Source organism: Leptosomus discolor, chromosome Z (assembly GCF_034619465.1).
Source record: "Leptosomus discolor isolate bLepDis1 chromosome Z, bLepDis1.hap2, whole genome shotgun sequence".
Classification (NCBI taxonomy): domain Eukaryota; kingdom Metazoa; phylum Chordata; class Aves; order Leptosomiformes; family Leptosomidae; genus Leptosomus; species Leptosomus discolor.
The window spans coordinates 32,372,699-32,387,792 of record NC_141419.1 but is presented as its reverse complement, the minus strand read 5'-3'; the positions used below and the strand labels follow the sequence as shown (position 1 = coordinate 32,387,792).

Below are 15,094 nucleotides of genomic sequence, written 5' to 3'. Positions count from 1 at the left end.
ATAAAATGAGAAATTTATTTTCTAAAAAACTTAATAATCAGAAATTCAGCACTAGAAGCTACTTTGCTTTAGGCATTGTCTTTAAATTCAGTGTGGAAGCTTTTCTATCACTGATGTATAATAGAAAAGTGAATATGATCTTTGACCATATCTGATCTGCCTCTTCAGATGTTACCAAGTTTGTAAACAAGTTAAACTAGTATTTAATGCCTCTGTACAGAGAAATCAATGATATTTTGACATTATACTATAGAATAGAATAAGGAAGAGATTAATTCAGAACTAAATTCAGAATGAAGAACTAAATTGAGGCATCCTTCTTGTATAAAAGGCAAGGACAGTTATTGTAGCAAGTTTTGTGTCATCATGCAGGTTGAATAATGCCAGGATATTATCACAAGAAATACACTTGGGCAGAGAGGAACCTAATAAGGTTCAATAAGGGCAAGTGTAGGGTCCTGCACTTGGGAAGAAATAACACCACGCACCAGTACAGGCTGGAAGTCGACCTGCTGGAGAGCAGGTCTGCGGAGAAGGACCTGGGAGTCCTGGTGGACGACAAGTTACCCATGAGCCAGCCATGTGCCCTTGGGGCCAAGAAGGCCAATGGCATCCTGAGGTGCAGGAAGAAGAGTGTGGTCAGTAGGTCGAGGGAGGTTCTCCTCCCCCTCTACTCTGCGCTGGTGGGGCCACATCTGGAGTACTGTGTCCAGTTCTGGGCCCCCCAGTTCAAGAGAGCAGGGAACTGCTGGAGAGAGGCCAGCGGAGGGCTACAAAGATGATTAGGGGACTGGAGCATCTCCCCTGTGAGGAAGAACTAAGAGACCTGGGGCTCTTTGGCCTGGAGAAGACTGAGAGGGGATCTTACCAATACTTACAAATATCTAAAGGGCAAGTGTCAAGAGGATGGGGCCAGGCTCTTTTCAGTGGTGCCCAGTGACAGGACAAGAGGCAACAGGAACAGGCTGGAGCACAGGAAGTTCCACCTCAACATGAGAAAAAACTTATTTACTCCCAGGGTGGCAGAGCACTGGAACAGGCTGCCCAGGGAGGTTGTGAAGTCTCCTTCTCTGGAGATATTCAAACCCCGCCGGGAAGTGTTCCTGTGTAACCTGCTGTAGGTGAACCTGCTTTAGCAGGGGAGTTGGACTAGATGACCTCCAGAGGTCCCTTCAAACCCCTACCACCCTGTCATTCTGTATGCTGTATTGTTGTGTTTCATTTTAATTGCTTCTGTGAGTGATACAGTACTTGTGGAAATTTTTGCTTGAAAACAGTATTTGCTTTACTATGAATAGTACAGTCTACTTGTATGACTGATTTTGGAAATGGAAGACATCTGTGATTGTGAACTAAGTCCACTGCAACTTTCTCGAGCACAAAATGTAAATTTAAGTTCTGGTCCATCTTGAATAATTACTTTTTGGACACCTAATTTCCCCTATAATTCAGTTAATATCAAATAGATTTTTAAGGTATATTAAAAATCTTACACCTGTCATAAATGTATCCATATTTGTGCTTCTTATGTTCTGTAATGTTTCTATCAAAAATATCCAGAGCGTAGCAGTGGTTGCACGGGATCCAGCAACCATTATTCCTGTCTGTGTCACGTCGGTGGGGACTTCTGGAAGGTGTTTTCCACTTTCCAGTTTCCCTAATATTTGAAGATTTCTGTAAAGTTACTTATCATCCAGTCCTAGGACTATCCAGACCCTTAGTTTTCATTAAGACTCTCACTAGGATTGCTTTTTGTAAATTTTTTTTTCCTAGAGTTCACGCTCATGGTGTAAACCACTACTTTATGAGAAGTGAAAAGGCTGGATAGGTTAATGTGCAGTTGTACAAACTTAATTTGTAAAGGGCTTTCTCATGGCTATAATATGTATACTAGTAAATCTTTGATTTCCATAACTTTAGAAATGAAAAAACAGCGACATAGAAGGTTGAGTATTACTATATAATTGCACAGAGTAATAATGTACTCTTAAGTTATTCACATTGGAGAAAGACAAGGTAAGCTTTACTGCCAAACAAATTAAAGAAATCAGCACACAAAAGAAATTTAATCACAAACCTTTGTTTCAAGATATAAATGAAGTGCAAGGGGAAAAAAAAATCAGACATCGTGTGTCTCACATTTTGCTCAGCACGTTTCATGTAATAAGCAGTGCACAGGAAAAATGGGTTATAAAAACCTACAAGGATAACAATGGAAAGAAGACTACTATGATAATAAATAATTGTTCAGAAAAATAAGTTCTAAAAAAGTTGAGAAACAATGAAGATGAAAAACATTTAGATGCTGCTGATAGGAATGTCTGTGTCCCAGAAGAAGGCATTGTGAAGAAAACCTCAGAAAGAGGAAAAAAGGTGGGAGGAATAGGTGATGTTTCAATTTATGGCTTCATTTCCATCTTCATAGTCTACTGCTTTGATTCTTTTCAGGAACTGCTTGTTGTCTACTATGCCTATCTTTATCTCTTTTGAAATATCTAGTGCAGAAACCTTGTCCTACTAGAAAAATGGAGGACATGCAGTAGTAATTTACCTGAATAAAACTCAAAGAAGATAGGAGTTTTATAATGTGTCATTAGATCTGTATAGTCCTTTGAGCCGTCTTTGGGCTGCAAACAGTAAGTTTACAATTGCTTAATTTTCCTCCATTATTACTTCTGTAGGTGACAAGTGCCATATAATGTGTGACAACAACCTGGGTTTCTTCCTAGTAAAAATGTACCCAGATCAGACAGGTGAGAAGACTCCAAGAATCAGGAGTGATCTTGTCTCTCTTCAGAGTAGTAGGAGTCTGTATCAGCTGAACAATCTTCCATATAGAATTACCAATCTTCTTTTTTAATAAAATACTGCATCACTTAAAAATGCAAAGCATTCAGAAAATAGGAAGCTTGGGTTTCTTTTTGTTCCTCTTTTATCTCCAAGCTATTTTCCAGTCTCTTCTTCCCTGTCATCTATCTTAAACAGTTTCATTTTTAATGAAAATTGAGATTCATACTTAATGCAGTTGATCAACATTAAGAACTCTACTTCTTTATATCAAACACCAAGTATTAAGAGACCAGAACTACAACTGTGAGAAGTGATAACATTATATAGCATTTGTGCTTCACTTTTGTGCCTGCAAAGGGATACTTTATGCCTTTTGAGGTATGCAGGATCTCTGTCATGGTCAAAAAGTGAAACAGAAAGTTTGACTCTGAAGAATAAACATATTGGGGAGAGTATTCTGTTCACAGTCCTAAGGTCAGTACTGCTACTCCTCTACAAAAATAATTAAGTAATGTATCTAACTTACTATGCCAAATATTTGTACCTACCTCAAGGCATACCTTACTGTAATTGTGTTTGTTCATCAGTAACTGACCATTTTGCAGGCTGTAAAAATTAGTATAATCCGCTGATTCTCATAGTCTTCTTGTTCACCAGAAATGACTGTACAATAAGTAAACTTTTTATCTGACTTTATATCTCAATTTTATTTTCAAGTATGTGTATGTGAAGGCATTTGTGTCCACCCTCACAAGTTGTGGGCCATTAGCTGACCACCGGCCTATGATTCCTCCCTTGGCACTCCTGTGCAGCCTGGCAGCTTGTATAGTATAATTCCGCAACCCACTGCCAGCTGATAGACAGCTTGAAAACCATTGTTTCATGAAGCAAAGACATTGTGTGTCTGTGGTCTTTTGGAAGATCTAGTGTTAATTTACATATATCCTGAATATAGTATCACAATCTTTACCAACTTTCTAAAATATGAGTTTGATTTTCACAGAAGTGTTTTTGTAACTTTGAGTAATGATGAAAAACACTTCCTCAGATGACTCTGAAAGAAAAAGAAAACTGTCACATACAGAACAGACAAAAATTATGTGAACTGAGCATAATCTTTCTTTACAGGCATCATACTATGTTCACTATTTATGATATATTTTCACAAATAATCAGACTTAAGTATGAGGAATAAACTTAAGACACATCAGTATATACTGTTTTTTTTTAATCTGACTCAGAACTTGTTTGAATGATAGGTCAGACTTGGGTAGGAAGATGTCCATGATTTTAATTAACTTTGTAGATTTTCTTTGAGATATGACCTCATTACTTTTTCCACTCCTTATGTGCATCTGTTACAAAAACTAGACTTTATTTAGGTAAAACAGTAACAAAACTAATGATTAAAGTGTAATCGGAACCATAAATTCTTTAAGTTTCATGGTGATACATTTTACAGACTTGAGTATAAGCAATAGCAATCAGTTTTTGTTTTGCAGCTGTCTTACTTTGACCAAACCATACCACATGATAACAGCAAACTGTCTAACATAGTGCACATTGAGCTGTTTTATACATTTGTTCATATCTTCAGCAAGAATAAGTACTTTTATGTCACTGTAGCATCAAGCTCAAGAGTCATAAATGTTCTTAGTGGCAGAAGTGTTAAAATTCTTAAAACAGATGATAGTATTTATGCTCAAATACAGACTCTGTGTATCAAATAATGTAGTGCAATTTCAATATAGATCAGTTGATCAAAGTAGTTGTAGATACACAAACTTTTAAGTCTTATATATGGTTCAAGACTTTTACTTTAGACTATAGTTCAGTCCTTTGTCATGAATGTCCTAACCACGCATAATGTTTGAAGGTGTTTGTCATTGGTTCAGATCTTTCTTTCTGCATTAGCTGTAGAAACAAATTTAGTGCTTACCGTGTGCGGAGTTCTAGTTTCTTTCAAGAGTAATCTAGTTTGTTTGCACCAAAATCATTCTTCAAAACCAATGAATGTGCATTAAGTGCTCAGGGCATTCACTTCAAATCTGTGCTACAGCTCCAATCCAAAACATTAAAGCTACTCTGGAATATTCACGTAAGACAAGCCATTTGTGAGCACGTTAGCTATTTAAGCAATAAACAAACATTGTAAATTTAGTTTTAAAGTACTTTGCCCATGATGTTCCTAAAATTATAGATTTAATTATGTTGCTTAACATTTTTCTCCCTTCAAAAATTTTCTGTATTTATTACATTAAGATGGGAATAATAATAGATATTTTATTATGTAGTATTTTAATACATTGTGAAACAATTAAATGTTATATACATACAGTATATAATTAATATGTTATTAGCATGTATTATTATTCCAAATGTATGCTGTAGAGAAGCCACAATAGGTCTTTTATCAAGTATTACTACAGGCTGTCTCTAATCTAAAAAAACATGTTTGAGATCGAGGGAGGGAAAGGAAGACTGTTGATTTTCTTAGCTTCTCATCCATCACTGAGCCAAAATTCCTTTTCCTGTAGTACTGAGTAGCTTTTTATTTTTGATGGAAACTGTAACGCAAAGATAAGATGGGCAGAGAGAAGATGGAGCTAGTTCTCTGGTTTCTCACCATCTTTCATAATTGTGGGAACATGTTTCAGGGTCCTTCAAATTCTTTTTCATTTTGCATAAAATGTGAATTGTTAATCTGTGGGTTTATTTCCGTGACCTCAGGTGAGGGGTAGTTGGGGTGTGTTGCCTTTGTCTGGCTCCCGGATGCGCACCTAGCCTCTGTTCTCCCCCTCCTCAATAGGACAGGGGAGAAGATCAGAAAAGCTTGTGCATCAAGATAAAACAGGCAGATCACTCACCAATTACCATCACAGCAAAACAGACTCTACTTGGGAAACAGTAATTTATTGCCAGTTACAATAGAGTTGGATGGCGAGCAATAAGGACAAAAACTGAAATACCTTTCCTCCACCCCTTCCTTCTTCTGAGGCTCACCTTCACTCTTTCATTCCAATATCCTCCATCTCCTTCCCCCTGAGGGGTGCAGGGGGATGGGGAATATGGGCTGGGATCAGTCCCTAACAGCTCCTCTGCTGTTCCTTCCTCCTCACACTGTTCCCCTGCTTCAGCATGGGTGCTTCCAAGGGCTGCAGGGGAATCCCTGCTCTGGCACCTGGAGCACCTCCAGAATCTCCAGCACCTACTCCCCCCAACTTCTTCACCAACCTTGGTGCTCACAAGATTATGTCTCACACTTTTTTTTTTTCACCTCCCTCACTCCTTTTTTCCACAACTGCTATGAAGAGCTTTTTACCCTTTCTTAAATATGTTTTCCAAGAGGCACCATTGTCTTGGCTGAGGGACTCAGACATTTTAAATTGCTTCAAGTACTTTCAAATGTATAAAAACATGGGGGTTTATTTCTTGTTCTAACCTAGAGACCTGGCTGCACGGAACTGCTTGGTTGGTGAAAGTAACATTTTGAAAATAAGTGATTTTGGAATGTCCCGGCAAGAGGATGATGGTGTGTACTCATCGTCAGGCCTAAAGCAGATTCCTATCAAGTGGACTGCTCCAGAAGCTCTCAACTATGGTAAGGACATATCTGTATCTTCTTGTAAAAAAATATAATCAAAAGTAGCCTAAGGACAACCAGAACTACACCATGGGAATATTTGAATATATGTACATATGCCTAGTGCCCAGTTCAAGTCCATAATGTTTAAAATAATTTTAGTATTTCAGTCTTATTTAAATTATATATAAAATGCTAGTTTAGCTCAAAAAAGAATAAGGCAGCAACATCAAAATTGCTATTATGCAGCAATAAATTAATGCTTTGGTTTTGTTGCTGACTCATTCTAGTAGATTACCTAATCATTTATCTAAATCATAATTGTTATCAAAATGAATGGCAAGTTCTGCATATTTATGGCAGTGATTGTTCTAGCGCCTCTTTGAAAATGGTAGAAAGTGTTAACATACTAGAACACTCTATCAGATTGCACTGGAGAAAAGTACAGTCACTGATTTATGTATTTTTCTAACTACAGCTTTTCTTTACCTGCATTTTTATATATTGCTAGACTGTTATCTTGGGGAAAAAAAATCCATTATTTCTGATTAAGGGAAGTGGTCTATGCTACATGGGTAATAGTTCCAGAAACAGAAGCTGCGGTATTTAGCTTTTTAGCTTATATGAAACTAAAAAAATAAGTTCTTCTAAGTAAAGTGGGCTGTGAAGAAGCAGCATATTACATGAGCGATGCTATGTTTTAGATGTAGTTCTCCCAAGCAGGTCTTTAGTTGAATACTTAAATTGTTTTAAATTCTTTGTTTGAAGTGTCTATAAATGTTTCTGCCATCTCTTAAAGCTTCTTTTTAAAATCATGCATTGGCAATCATAAGTTTGTGACTTATGATTGATAGCAAAATGCTTCCTCTCATTAGCTCTTTTGCAGGAGTTAGTACAATAATACAATAGAGCAGATCTTCCCTTTGGAAGACTAATAATAAAGTTAGTTACAGTAGTTGATCTTGTGTTATCAGTCATTCTAAGAGATGTTAGTCTTGCTAGCATTCACTAGGGAACACACTTTTCTGGTTTGGATGTTTGTTCCACTATAAAAGGTGGTTTTAATTGTTATTTTGTTATTTCAGAAATGTGTACAGTTTATTTGAAATACAATGGAAACCTATCCTTCATAGCTATATGAAGTCCAGCAGTATATAGGCTCCTGTGACAACACCTTCAATTTGTACTTTTGAGTCTTTTTTCTGCATAGCACAGGAGAGGAGAGGATACGTGATTAGCATCTACTTATTTTGTATTTCCTGAAATGCATACATACTCAAACATCTTTAAGTGATTTTCTGTAGAGTTTGGAACATAAGCTCTCAAACATTTTTTAATGTGTTCAGGAATCTAATATTCAACTTTAAAAATGTCGTAGATGGCTTCTGTGTGTTTTTGAATGACCATTTTTTCTACTTCCTTGAATGATGTGGGTAAAAATAATTGGTCATAAGTATTGAATTAATTTCTGTAGGTAAGGCTGAGGGTATTTAAAGATATCATAGTGAAATAGAACTAAACCAATAATATTTCAAAACTAGTTGGCAACCATTGTCCATGTCAGTTCTTAATGGCAAGATTTAAGGGCTGGAAGAAAATGAGGGATAGGGTTATTTGGCCATTACATGGATAATACAGAATCACAGCATCACAGAATGTTAAGGGTTGGAAGGGACCTCAACAGATCATCCAGTCCAACACCCCTGCCAGAGCAGGACCACCCAGAGTAGATCACATAGGAACACGTCCAGGCAGGTTTTGAATGTCTCCAGAGAAGGAGACTCCACAACCTCCCTGGGCAGCCTGTTCCAGGACTCTGTCACCCTCACAGGGAAAAAGTTTTTCCTTATGTTAATGTGGAAACTACATAAAAGTTTGGGGTTTAGTCACTTCTGGATTCACTGTATATGACAAATTAATAACAGTCACAAAAGGATTTTAAATTAAAAAAACACAAGATGTGAAGTCTAGAAACCAGATTAGGGTAAATGGTTAGGGAGCTGCGTCTGAAGTCATAAGCAAAATCCTGATGCTACTGGCACTTGTGGAATACTGAACCTTCGATTCAGTGGGTGCTGTTCAGTGCCATTCAATACTGTTACTTTAACTTGGAGCTATATGGTTTCCATCACTTCCAGCAAGTGGAAAAAAATGTTTGAATAGCTCCTAGTAAAATTCCATATTTATGCCAAGTGTAGGGTATTTTTGCTTCCCATTCTCCCAAAATTAAAATACACATTTAATATGCATGTTTTTCCAGTACAACATTTTTAGTACTTTGGCATGTTTTTTTGTGAATGAACAGGTCTTTTTTTTTTTTTCCTCACAGATAATGTCATAGTGGAAAAGGTAATTAACAGTGCAGAACTTGTACTTGCTTTAAAAAAAAACTAATCACCTATCTCACATCTTCTGAATTATTTCAATGAAAAGTGTTAAATTACTGGATGCAAGTCTCTGAAGAGAGTTGATACATAGACAAGAAAACTAATGTTACTACAAAGAGCATAGTGAATGTCCATAATTGCATCTGCGAGGCACACAAGCTAATGTAGGACAGCTGGAAGTGATACTTAGTTTGACAGTAAATGTAACTTTCTGATGTCAGAACAGTTGTCATATCACCAACTGTCACTATAATTTATATGTATTTTCCCTTTTTCTAGTCAGAAGTGGCTTTGGTTTGTTTAATGATTAGAGATGAACAAACGATACATTCACAAGCAGGTATATATTTTAAAGAATAAAGACACATATATACAATGTGATAGTATGGAACAAAGAAGAACTCTCATGAAAAATGTTGAGAGTGATGTTGAAAATGGATTTTTAAGATAACTTTTTCACAGATCCTGCTGCAAATTACTAGGAGTCTTAACTTCCTGATGTGAAACCATCTTTCTTAATGTGAATACATCAGGGACAGTAGAAATACCTGCTCCCATAATATAAAGCTTTCATTACACAAAGAGGTTTGGAATTCAATTATCTATCAGTTATCTATTTTGCTGTCTCTGAAGCATAGTTGAAGATAATGGAACCAGCAGGCCACATTTTCTTTCTTTTTCTTTAATTGATTGGGTGCATCCATTCTTCAGGGTCCAATTTAAACTATACTTTCATTTTCAGAGAAGAGTTTCTCAAAGAATAAAAAACAGGCCCTCTTTACACTTACCATGTTCGTGGTAGCTCCTCTCAGAATACTCATTTTCATACTATATTAGGTAACTGGGAAAGGTAGGTTTTTTTCAATGTCTTTTGAATTGGAAGTGGTTATAAACAAGGTGGGGGAGAAACTGACAGTTTTCCATCCTTTTCTTTTAAAAGGAAAAAAAAAAATTTTTGTACATTAAGAAGGAAATAAATTCTTGCATGAAAAATAACTGACAAAGTAAGGTCTGTCAAAGAGTAGAACTTTGAGTTAGCTTATATCATTCCTAGGTATTGACCTTAAGATAATTTGTTTATCATTTGAAATACAGGAGACTATGATATCTGCAGAGTGTATTATTAGTAGCTACAGCTTTGTTCTGCTTAAAGCTTGACAGTGTAACACTTTATCTTTACAGAAAATTTGGGGCCATAGTTATCTGAAACGTTAATTTCTCTGTATGTTAAGCTGAGGGTTTTCTCTCCTTCTCTTAGGGAGATACACTTCTGAGAGTGATGTATGGAGCTTTGGAATTCTTTTGTGGGAGACCTTCAGTTTAGGAGTATGTCCATACCCTGGAATGACCAACCAACAAGCACGAGAACAAGTCGAGAAAGGTAGTTATTTGGAGAGAATGAAAGAAATGCTGTATAGATCCATAAGGATGTAGTACATATAGTATAAAATAGCAAAGAAATAACGTATAAGTTATCCATCAACCTTAGGAAAAATATTATGAGATTTTTTAATTGCTGAATCTAGCTTTCTGGGAGGAGTAGTGTGATACATAATCTTCTTGAAAAAAAGAATATACTGGTCAGTGACTTAAGGGATCGAAGACTTACAGCATGCTGACTTCTGTTGTTGCAGAACTAAAAGGTGAGATGGAGAGGAGGGATTTACTGCTGCGCAAGCAGAGGCTTGACCAGAATGAATTCTTTAAGATTATGCTAATGCAGGTATAAATATTCTAAACTGCCAGAATTAAAAATCTGTATCCTTCCATCTTCCTTATTAAAGCATTTCAGACAACGATCTAGCAATTATGGTGGAGAACGGTAGGCTCGTTGAGCACTGAAAACCACATTTCTCTTTTACAAAATAATCAAAAGGCTTTTATTTAAAGTAGCAAATAACTGTGAGGATTTGAGGATTTTGATTTATTTTCATCATCTTTAGTGGCATTTCAGAACTGTTCCTCCTCTACAAAGTACCACTGTGTAATTCATAAATAGGTTCTAAGCTAGTAAAACTGCTCAATGATTTAAAAAAAACCCAAACAACTGGTTTGCTGATTTATACAGATTGCCAGTGTTTGTTATGAGCACTGCAGATGACCATCAAAGTTTCTCCTTAAAAGGCCAAATAAAAAAAATCCAATGTTTTCCAGAGCAGAGGAGTGTTTGTGAAAACAAGTCTTAATACCTGAGTACTGATATCCTGTTTTAATCCCCTGAGAATAATAATCTCTTGAAAATGATAAAATTCAAATATTTAGAAGTATGTTTATGCTTTTGCAGCTGTTTATACTGTGGGAAAAACAGTCCTGCTGGCTCATCAGCAATTCTTTTTCAATTTTTTTAATGGAGTGTTCATTTCTTTTATCAGCCTGTTTTCTTGGCTTTTGGTATATAATGGCTCTTCTCTTAGAATAGTCAACTAAGACGCTAGAAATTCCCTTTCTGATCTTACCTATCTCAGTTACTCAATCAGTAAGACCCTTCGATGAATTTAGTCACTTGAATGCTTGCTTTAAACCACGGTAATTTCAATTCTGAATAACTATATAGAATCACTTCACTTTAAGGACAAATAGTAGTTGCTGCTGTCAATGTTTTGAAGAACCACTTTCTAGGGGATATTACCTTGTCGGTAAGTGTCCTAGAGCCTAGCTGTTCTCCTTTGGAGTTAAATGCATTAATCCAGCACCTAGAGCAGATGTATGCCATATAACAGAGGAAAAATATTTCTCAGCTTTACCTGTTGTATGAGACCAGTGTCATTTATACTCTGCTTTAAAAAGAGAGATGCAGAGACCTGTACAGTATGTTTGGAGTCAGAGAGCTGCATTAAGCTGTAGAGTCCTATGTGCCAACTCACTTTACTGTCCACTACCTGTCATTTGCTCAGAGACCTACCTGTGCTAAAGAGTTCATAGAATTACAGAGTCACAGAATGGCTGAGGTCTGCAGGGACCTCTGGAGGTCATCTGGTCTGACCTGCCCTGTTCAAGCAGGACCATCTAGAGCCGAGTGCCCAGGACCATTCCTAGATGGCTTTTGCATATCGTCAAGGATGAAGACTCCAGCACCTGTCTGGGCAACCTGTGCCAGTGCTCAGTCACCCTCACAGTGAAAGTGTTTCCTGAGGTTCAGAGGGAACCTCCCATGTTTCAGTGTGTGCCCATTGCCTCTGGTCCTGTCACTGTGTACTGCTGAAAAGAACCTGGCTCTGTCCTCTTTGCACCCTCCCTTCAAGTGTTTCTGTACATTGATGAGATTGCCCTGAGCCTTCTCTTGTCCAGGCTGAACAGTCCCAGCTCTTTCAGCCTTTCCTCACGTGAGAGCTGCTTCAGTGTCTTTGTCATATTGGTGGCCCTTCATGGGATTCTCTCCAGTGTATCCACATCTCTCCCGTACTGGGGAGCCCAGCACTGGACACAGTACTCCAGGTGTGGCCTCACCAGTGCTGACTGGAGGGAAGAGATCATCTCCCTCAACATGCTGGCACCACTTTTTTTAAAGTAGCCCAGGACACAATTAGCCTTCTTTGCTGCAAGGATGTATTACTGGTGTGTTGTTCAACCCTTGGTGTCCACCAGGACTCTCAGAGCCTTTTCTGCCAAGATGCTTTCCAGCTGGTTGGCCTCCAGCATGTACTGGTGCCTGGGGTTGTTCCTCCCCAGGTGCAGGACTTTGCACTGCCCCTTGTTGAACTGCATGACGTTTCTGTCAGGCCATTTCTCCAGCCTGTCCAAGACCTTCTGGCATATCAGCACCTCCTCCCATTTTGCTGTCATCTGCAAACTTGCTGAGGGTGCACTCTCCCCCATCATCCAGATCATTAATAAAGATGTTCAACAGGACTGGACCCAGTGTTGACTCCTGGGGTACACTTGTAGTTGCTGGCCTCCAACTAGACTTTGTGCCACTGATCACTTCCCTCTGCAGCTTGCCGTTCAGCCAGTTCTCAACCCACCTCACTGTCTGCTCATCTAGTCCATAATTCAACAGTGTCTTTGTGAGGGTTTTAATGGAGACAGTGTTGTAAGCCTTACTGAAGTCCCCGCATCTACCGAGACAGTTATTTCATCATAGAAGGTGGTAAGGTTTGTCAAGCATGACTTGCCCTTAGTGAACCTGTGCTGGCTACTCCTGATGACTTTTGTATCCTTCATAGAATCATAGAATGGTTTGGGTTGGAAGGAACCTCAAAGATCATCTAGTTCCAACCCCCCCTGCCATGGGCAGGGACACCTCCCACTAGACCAGGTTGCTCAAGGCTCCATCCAACATGGTCTTGAACTCTGCCAGGGATGGAGCATCCACAGCTTCCTTAGGCAACCTGTTCCAGTGTCTCACCACCCTCAGAGTGAAGAACTTCTTCCTTGTATGTAGTCTAAACCTGCCTTTTCCCAGCTTCCAACCATTACGCCTTGTCCTATCACTGCAGAACTTTGTAAAAAGTCTTTCCCCACCCTTCTTGTAGGCCCCCTTCAGGTACTGGAAGACCGCTATAAGGTCTCCCCAGAGCCCTCTTCATGTACCTGGAGATCATTTCCAGGATTAGCTGCTCCATCATCTTCCCAGAGATCAAGGTGAGGCTGACCAGCCTGCAGTTCCTTGAGTCCTCCTTGAAGACTGGAGTGACATTTGCTATACTTCAGTCTTCAGGCACTTCTCCCAGTCACCATGATAGATGGAAGATTATTGAGAGTGGCCTTGCAGTGACATCAGCCAACTCCCTCAGCACTCATGAGTGCATCCCATCAGGTCCCATGACTTATGGAAGTCCATTTTGCTTAAGTATTCCGCTTCCACCAAGCATACATCTTCCTTGCTCCAGACTTTCCCCCTGGTCTCTGAGGCCTGGGATTCCTGAAGGCTGGTCTTGCTTGTAAAGACTGAGGTGAAGAAGGCATTCAGTACCTCAGCCTTTTCCATGTCCTGTGTCAACAGGTGCCCTACCTCATTCAGCAGTGAGCCCACATTTTCCCTAGTCTTCCTTTTGACACTTACATACTTAAAGAAGCCCTTTTTGTTGTCCTTGACATCCCTGGCCAGATTCAATCCCATTTGGGCTTTAGCTTTCCTAACTTGCTAAAGTTAGGATGCTCAGACAATGTTTCTGTATTCTTCCCACATTACCTGGTTTTGTGTTTGAAATTGTCCAGGAGCTCCTTTTTCATCCATGCAGTCCTCCTGGCATTTTTGCCCAACTTTCTACTCATTGGGAAGTTGCCTTCATTGCTGTGAGTACGTCTTTGGTCCAGGATAGGATGATATGCTGGAATGACCACTTAACTGTGGCTTCTGAATGATTAGCTGCTAATTTCCTTAACTGATTGTTTATTGTTCTGCTCATCACTGAATCAGAGACCTCCTTCAGTTGGTGGCAGCAGAGAGGTGTGGAGGACCACTGCCTAGCTAAGCAAACCAAAATAGTTAGAGAAAAATAAGAAGATGGGAAAATATAACAATTAAGAAAACAAGAGGGAGGAAAAATAAATGGATGAAGTGCAAGTGGGACGGGAACTTCTTAAAGAGACAAAAAAGGGAAGAGACATGATAATAAAAGTTGATCCATTTGGGAAAAAAAAAAAAGCAAAGAAAGTTGCTCCCATTTTAATGTTTATTATTGATTTCCTCAGTGGGGGAAAAAAAAGGGAACACAATTAAAACCTAGATGATAGCTACTTCCGAAGATACAGGAAACAAATCTATGCAGGTTGCTGCCCTTAGGGATGAGAAGCATACTGACAAGCTACCATGCCCAACTTAAATGTCATTGGTACCTTATCTTGTATATGTTATACATTGAAGACTTTCCTCATATTACCCTGAAGATCTTTTTTAATGCAATGATCTTGAACTTCACTCTTTCTTTTTAGATTTGTCAATATGCATCAATGTTCAATGCTAAACGTTTTCCTCTTCTTTTTGTGTACCAGGCTACCGAATGTCAGCACCACAAAAATGTCCAGAAGACATATATAAAGTAATGCAGAGGTGCTGGGACTACAAACCAGAAAACCGGCCAAAATTCAGTGAGATTCAGAAAGAGCTGTCTTCAATCAAAAAGAAAGTGACATAGTGATAAACAAGTGCCAAACTCAATGTTTGGGACTTTATTTTCCAGTGAATTTTTTTCCCTCAAACACTATGCGTTTATACATTATTTGCAATATTCTTCTAGGATTACTTTGAAATTAAGTGGGTTTTTATATATGTGTGTACCATCTTGAATGATGTCTACACCTGCATTAAAGATATATACTGCGAAATGCTATATATCCAGTCACAGTAATATTGTAATTTAGGTTACATGTAAATAGAAAGGCACATACTATA

The 15,094-nt window shown here is 38.4% G+C and overlaps 1 protein-coding gene across 1 annotated transcript in view; it reads left to right on the top strand.

Annotated features, from left to right (window-relative positions):
* FER (FER tyrosine kinase) overlaps window positions 1-14,837 on the top strand; it is a 166,368-nt gene extending 151,531 nt beyond the window's left edge. Inside the window, exons 16-18 of the mRNA XM_086478933.1 lie at window positions 6,237-6,391; window positions 10,019-10,141; window positions 14,695-14,837. Of these exons, the coding sequence (XP_086335059.1) occupies window positions 6,237-6,391; window positions 10,019-10,141; window positions 14,695-14,837 (421 nt within the window). The remainder of the gene's footprint in view (window positions 1-6,236; window positions 6,392-10,018; window positions 10,142-14,694) is intronic.
* The last annotated feature ends 257 nt before the right edge of the window (window positions 14,838-15,094 follow it).